Consider the following 8,240-nt stretch of genomic DNA (forward strand, 5'->3'; position numbering starts at 1 on the left):
CCAGCCTGCACTTCGTTTTGAAATTCACCTCGCGATCCCCAACAAGGGAGAGTCTCAGCGCACAGGCAGTTCATCGCTGAGTTCAACGAGTCTATCCAGGTTAGCTGGATCATTCTCATTGCTCGGATTAGAAGACACACTGTCACAGAAACACGGATATCATAGTCTCCTGGCGTGGTTGACTGGTTCGTATGATAATCTGTAGTAAAGGAACATAAAGCTACTATAGAAGATACCATGACTATTTTGGGTTTCGTAAGTAATCCTTGTCCAGTTTGACAAGAGGCATGTTTCTAAGGGTGATTCTCATCCATTATCAGAGACAGATGGAAAGAGGAGAAAGTAGAAGAGGATCAGCTCTTGCGTGAAGAAGGTATTCACTTCAAGTGTATGGTCAGATGGCTGAACCTGAATATGATATAAGGACTTGCATTGCAGGAGGGAGTTGCCAAGTTTCTGGTTGATCACATAAAGAACTATCACTCTAGCTGGGATTGGAAATGGTCAGAGTAAATTCTACTGCGCATTATGGCATACACTGATTTGGATGGAAGGATACGAATAATCTTGTATGCGGTTTGGCCTGTTGGCCTATAATTGTTGTATGTATACATTATACGTACATATTGGCATACGTTGGAGATAAGTGATAATGATTTAGGGAAGTCATATTTGCAATTCACTATGTAAGTAGATGACTACTATCTTTTTCTAACAAAACTAGACAAACGCCACAAGACTCCATACAGATAACACTGGTCAGTAAATCCCGCAACAGCACGTCATCCACGCTCAAATCCTGATAGACGTCAGCCAAGGATGAGACCTAAAAAAGGCCTAGTATCCTTCAAGGCCCCCAAGCATCCAAGACAGACCACAGGCAAAGAGGGGGAGGGGGCGAGGGGGCGTTCATTCCAACCCAAGGACGACATGCCCGTGCAGTGGGCCTAGGCATTTGTCAAACTCTTGGAAGTCCCCACCATCAGCAAGAAATTGTAGCTGTGGGAGGTGGGACTAGAGCTGTCGCTGCCAGTTACTGTGTCACGCCACGGCTGATGAGGAAAGGTGGTGCCTAGCTTCGGATTTGTCTGACGAACCTTGTGCTATGCAATGCGGTGACGTGCCGTACCCCATATGATCGAGGCCCTCCCATGCCGAGACTAAGCAACCCACAGGGCGTTTTCTAGCGCTGTGTCTGAGACAGAAATGACAGGTGGACTCGCGCGTCTAGACTGAGATGGAGACCAGCTCTGTTCTAGGCTTTGAGGAGCTTGGTTGGGATGGACCATGTTCTGGTCTTGTGCTCCTCTTGTCTTCAGGATGTAAACTCCAAGACTACTAAGGTTTCGATGTTTTCAATAGAGCCTGCCTCTATTTTGGGAGAGGTGGCTGACTGTATTTTTCTTCCTTCTGTATCCTTGGCACGCTATTGAGACACCGAAGTATTGAGAGCCAAGACACATATCCAGTTGAGAAAAATCGTGTTCCCACGAGGCAAAAAAGACAAAACTCAATCTGAGGTCAGCTTTGTCTCGTGCGGAAGCATCTCCTGTAAACTCTCATGTTAAGCATCTTTGTGGTGAGACGGGCGACAACGCCCCCGACCACATGAACCTTGACTTCGTTTCTCTCCATTCTCCCGATTGATAAATCAGGGGCGGGTACTGCGTTAGTCGCAAGCGCCCCGAAAGGCGGACCTGATCAAAAAGCCTGTGCGTCCACTCGCCCACCAATGGACGGATTCGAAGACAAAGCCAGGGGTCAGGGCCATGATCCTAGGAACAGTGACAAAAAGGTCCTATTCCGGTGGGTATTCCGAGCCTCCGACTTGAAACAGGCTTCGTTCCCATGGTTCTGCAACTTTGGCGTCGTCGGCTAGACTCGCATCCATGGAATTGTGACATATCAGTGTATGGCGATGGCTAGATTTTCAATTAGTCAAAGGGGATTCAGTGAGACTTGTCGGCGGTATGCTGGACTTGCCCCTGTCCCGGACTAAATGATCCATGGTTCGATCTGCTCGATACCAGGAACTAGGTGTATGTTCTTTCTTTCGGCCGTGTCGGGCGGCTGTGTGTGAAAACGCCTCCATTGTGCTAGACAGCCACCACACTCCGTTTGTTTTCGGATTTTTCTTGTTTCTTTGTATTGGCGAGAATGGGATTCTCATCAAGTGTCAATAGGTATGAAGTGATTTGTCTTGGGTTCAAAAGTGGCCGTTTGTCCATACAAGCGGCCCAAAGACTGGGTACAACCACATGGATAGTTCCATGGAATGGAAAACCGCTCACAATGCGGTCCCGCCACAATGGCCAACGATATCAACGGTTTTTACTTAGCGAGGTACATGAACCAGACTAGAAGAGTCCATCGACCAATCGCGTTGCTTTTTTGACAAGCCAAAGTTTCCAGTCTTGTTTCTATTGCCCTCTTCGTTTGTTGATATCCACTGCGCCTCCAGTGGCGCACGAGGTACTGACGACGTCCTTCATCCAGCCGTCATAGTTCCAAGGATAGCAGACCTTCTCGTCACGATGGATATCCGAGACCACCGGTATGTGGGCATGACGGTGGCGGGGGTAGGATTTTGGTGTCGAGGAGAAACCTATATAGAGGGTGAAGATCTGCCTCTGGAGTCCTGATCTTATCCTCATCATCTCTTCAAGTGCATCTCTAGTCACTCTCTTTTCCTTTCAAACCTCACATTCCTTTTGACCTTTCGGTCCTTCCAATCTTTTTACTATCAAACCCACATCGCTCGACGCGACTTACCACCTTCCTTTCCACAATGCAGTTCACCAAGTCTCTGATGCTGCTGGCAGCCCTCACACCGGCTCCCTTGCCCGCCCGCTAAGGCCACGAGAGACGCCAGGTCTCGTCCACCCCCTGCCGCGTCGAGCTCCTCTTCCGGCGGCGGGACCTACTCCACGATGGGTTCGAGCCAGCACTGCCAACAGCGGCGACGACATCCCTTACAAGGCAACACGGGTGACCCCTGGGGTAGCAACATCATCGAGATCTCCACGGCGACGCCGACCAGTGACAGTACGTCGCGGAGATCTCGGGCGATCTGACCGAGAGCTGGAGCCTCGTGTTCTGGAACAAGTACGGCCCCAGCGGGCAGATGGACGGCTTCTTCGGCCACCACGCCCTGACGCTGACCGTCAACCCGGGCGGAGACAAGTACGTCGCCTTCCAGCCCGACACAACGGAGCTTGTGCGGCCCGGGAGCGTGCCCACCGACGGCAGGGCGAGTTCGCGTCCACCTGGGGTGAGTCGACTTTGGCAGCAACGGCAACTCGGGCTGGTCCGCTTCGACGTCTCCGCCATTGTCGCCCCAGAACGCCGGTATGGAGGTCCAGGGCATGAAGATCTGCGACCAGAGCAGCGGCACCTGCTCCGTCGCTCACTCCCGACGCTGCCTCCGTCGACAATGCCTACACCACCGCCGAGACCGACATGGCGGTATCGGTGAAACATCTCCGCAGCGGCCCTGTCCGTCTGGTCGTTACCCTCAACTACCAGGGCTAAATTTTTCTGTTCTTGTCTTATACTATAGACTCTGTGGTTAGATTTGTTTTAGATACCTGTTTTCAATAGACTATACTGGGATGCATGGGTGCATCATCAAAAGTTTATGTCCCACATATGTGCGAAACTGTAGATCTGTAGACCTGCTGATTTTCAGTTGAAGAAGTGTAGTGTCTGAGATGCAGATCGCAGGTATAGGAGCCAGTCACGTGACTGTCCTACGACCAACGATCAATGCTGTATGGTAATTATACACTAATTACCAAAGTTACCGATAGCACGGATCTCACTACACCACGGCGGTCAATACTATAGTACAGTTGTACCGCAAGTAGTAAAGAAAATACTCAACTTTGTTCTACTAAATCTCAAATGTCCTGGTATATAGTTTTTTGAAAAAAAAATGTGAGTATACACCTTGACCTTGATATCCTTACGATTCTACCAAGCACATAGATATCAAGAGTACTACAATGGACGTGGAAGAAACAGAAACTGTGGTAATAATAAAAATAATAAAATACAGATCGGTATTGTCTACATGGTCGATCCGGCCCGCCGTAAATCCGCATCGTCATCGCTCCGTCGCGTCCTCCGCATTTCTCCATTGATTGACTGCATTGATTCACTGCCTTTGATTGCAATCACCGACGGCTCCTTGCAGAAGGATTTTAGGCTTGTCCACTTGGCAATTGGTCTTTCACTTGGGGTGTTCTTGGTTATATTTCACCTTTCTTCATCTGGCATTGCTCTCTCCACCCTCATTCCTCATCCCGCTGCCAGATTGATCTGCTTCCAGTCAGTATATCGGAGTGGAATAAACACACTAGCTATCAGTCATCATGGAAGACCAGGACGTCTCCCAGTCCATTAGCGCAGGTATGACAGAAACAGTGGTCTGGGAAAGGAATACAGACTAACCTCGCCAGACGAGATCGCCCTCTACGATCGTCAAATTCGCCTCTGGGGTGTGCAAGCCCAGGAAAAGTACGTCGCATTCCCCACTATCGCAGTATAGAGCTGACTCTACGACAGGATTCGATCTGCCAATATCCTCCTCATCACCTTCAAAGCGTTGGCGAACGAAGTCGCAAAGAACCTGGTCCTGGCTGGCATCGGCACCCTAACAATCATTGACCATGAGACCGTCAAAGAGGAGGATCTGGGAGCGCAGTTTTTCATCAGTGAGGAGAGCCTTGGGCAAAATGTATGTTCCTTGCGGCACTGGTTTCGCGTATCGGTACACTGACTGCTGGCAGCGCGCTCAAGCAGCAGAGCCCTCTGTCCACGCCATGAACCCGCGGGTAAAACTCCACATCGACACGGAGGACGTGCGCGCGAAACAACCGGAATTCTTCTCACAATTCGACGTGATCATCGCAACGGAACTCGACTTTGCGACCTACACGACCATAAACGCCGCCTGTCGCATCGCCCAGCGTCCCTTCTACGCAGCGGGGCTGCACGGCTTCTACGGCTTCATCTTCGCCGATCTCATCTCGCACGACTTTGTCATCGAACGAGCCAAATCCAACGTCGTATCAGCCACGCGCGAAACCCCCACACGGAGCATCGTCAACGTGACGACCAAAAAGGAAAATGACAAGGTCATCGAAATGGTCACCAAGCGCGAGACCTACTCCCCGCTCCTCCTCGCCAACACCTCCCCCCTCCCGGAAGACTTCACCCGTCTCCCCCGCCGCCGACGACAAGTAACGCCACTCCTCACCTGCCTGCGCGCCCTCTGGGAATTCCAAAAGCTCTCCGGCGGCGCCCTCCCGACCTTCAACGCGCAGGATCTCGAAACCTTCACCAAGCTCGCCCGTGACGCGCACCACGAGCTCCAACTCGACATCGCCACGCTCGACTCCGCCTTCCTGCGCACCTTCCTCCAAAACCTCGGCAGCGAGCTCAGCTCCGTCGCGACCTTCATCGGCGGCAAACTCGCCCAAGACGTCATCAACGTGCTCAGCGCCCGCGAACAACCCATCCAGAACCTCCTCCTCTTCGACGGCGACAAGACCGTCTCTCCCATCTACCCGCTCCATCCTTTCTTCCCATCCAGCATGCCCAACGACCTCGCTGCCGTGCCACCCGCCGCGAACGCAATCTCCCTCGACGACCCTACCCCGCCATCGACGACCACCGTACCCGTCACGCTCCCCATACACGAGAATGCCGAAAACACGAACAACCAAACTGGGAATGGAAACGGACAGGAGAATACCATGTGAGGGACGGCAGAAAACAGAACTAGGAAACTAGGGGCAGGAAAGATATTCACGAAGTGTACGATAGATAGATAGACATGAATCACAGGATTGGGATACCTTTCGACACCATCATCATCATCATTCTCGGACGAACCATACGATGGCCAGTCCTGTATGTGATCGGCGATGTCAATAAACTGAAACCGTCTTGTTGGATTCACACGAATAGCCGTATCTGTACTCATGCCCGCAATATATTTCTACAAACAGGGCGTCTTAAATGGACAATATGATAAAGAGAAGTCTAGTTATTCGAAATCAATATGATATTCTATTCTAACTCCAGTCCCAGCAAATAAATACAGACGCCCCTCCATGAATAAACAGATCAATCAATCGAGTGATCAAAGAAAACAATAGGCAGAACAGTCCATTCGGAGTGCATGCTGTTCTTGAAGAAGCCTCTGAGGTTCAGATCATGAAAAGTAACCAGGTGAAAGAGAAATAAAATGAAGAAGAGAAGATGCATTGGCTTTATGCGATCGCCACCAAATCAACGCGACGTCTCTTTCCCAACCAAACGGCGAGTCGTCGCGTCTTCAGATTTCCGGCACGTCGGCTGTCGGTCGATACTTTGTGCCATCTTCCTCGTCCGAGATCAGACCTCAGTCGAAGGCTTCCGCGTCGTGCAGCTTGCTGCGCTTCGCGGCGGAGGCGGCGGGCCGTTGGGATGGTGGACAACGGCGCCGCCCAGGCGGGGTTAGCTGTCGGGGTTTTCGGCCTCGTCGACGAAACCGTCGTAGCGGGTGCGAGCGGGCTGGGTGGATTCGGGCCAGGCGTGGACGGCGTAGATGTGGATAAGGACGTTGACGACTGCGATTGTTAGGGGGTTATTACACAGGGGATTCGGGTGTAGACTTACACAGGAACAGGAGGAATGCAATGCTGTACAAGATGAGGATATAGGACACGTGCATGACCCCGGCCTGGTCGAGAAGTTGCATCTTCCGTGGCACCCATGAAGAGGAAACCAGAGGCGTACAGAAGCTGCGACAGTTAGCGTTGTGACCCCACGGCGACATGATCAGACACTTACAAATGGTGTCACGAATTGGAAACTGTGCGGGTTCGAGCCGTTGGGACTTAGGGTGGGCTTGTCCTTTAGGACAAACGAGATCTCGACGATTCTGGCCGCACCAGCCGCCATCAGCGTGTAGCCGAAGATGGAGTGGACCATGGTGCTGATCATCAGGTGCTGCGTGTGCGCGGACATGGCATAACCGGTCAAGAGGATGACAATGGCGGGCATCAGGTTACGCTTGGGGCCACCGTCCCGGTTGCGACTCAGCCAGATACCTAGGAGACCCGCGCACCACCAGACAATGCCCATGGTGGTATGCTGCAGGTCATTGTGGACCCAAGGGCCGCCCCATCGGTGCTCGGTAAAGGTGTTGACGCACCCCCAGGCGGCGATGATCAACGAGTCGAAGAATTCCTGGCTCCGGCCCGTGCGACGCAGCCAGTACTGGCCCACCAGGAGGAGGATGGTGAGCAGGATTCCGTACGCGATGAATGCGCTACCCATGATGAAGTGGGCCAAACACTGTCCCATATGGTCATCCTGGCAGAAACCCAGCGCCGCGATCCCCCCAAACACCATCTGGACCCAAGCGACCACCGGCATCGCCTTTCCGAGCACCCCGTGCGCAACGACGAAAACGCGGCGGATGCGTCCGTGGATGCCTTTCGTGATGTGGAGTTTGAGGTAGAGGCCGAAGACGACTTGCACGGCCATCATGAGCATCAGGACGTTTGCGAAAGAATGATGGGCGTTCTTCCCGAACTGGCGGCCTTTATGGGCGTGACCGAGGAAATAGGCGACGACGGCGATACAGGTAGCGACAATCTGAACAGGAACGTGCCACCGCGAGCGCACGATCTATATCGGGGACGCAAGGAGTGTCAACCACCACTGTTCCCCAGAACTCCACCAAGTGTCCGGGCTTCCTAGGAAAGAAACTTACCCCGAGAACCATGCCCAGCGGAAAAAGGATGCCAAAGGCAAATCCCATCAGAATGATATGAATCCATAACGTCGAGTCCTAGGGTGGAGTCAGTCAAGTGCGACCATCGAGCGAGTCCGCCGCGACAGGGTGGGACACGTACGATCGGCTCCAAGGAGATGGCTTCGCCTTCGGGGACGTTTTCGTGGCCTCCATGGGCCAGGGCGGTGAAACGAGGAGGAGTGCCGGTAGCACTCCTCGCAAGAAGAGTTGACTCATGATTCGTCTTCGCGAAAGGAGCAGTTGGCGTGCGAAGGAGTCTGATGGAAGAGATAGAAAAGGAGGGAGAGGAAGGATAAGTAAAGTTCCAAGAAGGAGTGCAACGGCGTACGTACTTCCTTACTAACTGACGGAGGGATCGCCCGGAGTTCATTCAAGCGCGGACGGATTGGCGGGAAAAGTGGGTCACCTGATCGCCTTGTATCAACCGTAC

The 8,240-nt window shown here is 52.5% G+C and overlaps 3 protein-coding genes across 3 annotated transcripts; 1 reads left to right on the forward strand and 2 right to left on the reverse strand.

The window, feature by feature from the left end:
- Window positions 1-2,781: 2,781 nt before the first annotated feature.
- Window positions 2,782-3,553, reverse strand: P168DRAFT_341871 (uncharacterized protein). The gene has a single exon (XM_024841807.1). The coding sequence runs from the start codon at window positions 3,478-3,480 to the stop codon at window positions 3,010-3,012; it is 471 nt and encodes a 156-aa protein (XP_024688293.1). The 5' UTR covers window positions 3,481-3,553; the 3' UTR covers window positions 2,782-3,009.
- Window positions 3,554-4,159: 606 nt separating this feature from the next.
- P168DRAFT_330891 (ubiquitin-activating E1 family protein) lies at window positions 4,160-5,869 on the forward strand. Its single transcript, XM_024841637.1, has 4 exons — window positions 4,160-4,410; window positions 4,461-4,518; window positions 4,567-4,738; window positions 4,791-5,869. Exons 1-4 carry the CDS (start codon window positions 4,374-4,376, stop codon window positions 5,763-5,765), a joined length of 1,242 nt encoding a protein of 413 aa, XP_024688294.1. The 5' UTR covers window positions 4,160-4,373; the 3' UTR covers window positions 5,766-5,869.
- A 540-nt stretch (window positions 5,870-6,409) lies between these two features.
- P168DRAFT_300511 (Ytp1 family protein) lies at window positions 6,410-8,026 on the reverse strand (the record flags this gene model as incomplete). The annotated part of the gene is made up of 6 exons (XM_024838437.1): window positions 6,410-6,508; window positions 6,589-6,617; window positions 6,667-6,748; window positions 6,841-7,683; window positions 7,769-7,846; window positions 7,907-8,026. 6 exons carry the CDS (start codon window positions 8,024-8,026, stop codon window positions 6,410-6,412), a joined length of 1,251 nt encoding a protein of 416 aa, XP_024688295.1.
- Between the last annotated feature and the right edge of the window lie 214 nt (window positions 8,027-8,240).

The sequence above is a fragment of the Aspergillus campestris genome, assembly GCF_002847485.1.
Source record: "Aspergillus campestris IBT 28561 chromosome Unknown P168scaffold_42, whole genome shotgun sequence".
Taxonomy (NCBI): domain Eukaryota; kingdom Fungi; phylum Ascomycota; class Eurotiomycetes; order Eurotiales; family Aspergillaceae; genus Aspergillus; species Aspergillus campestris.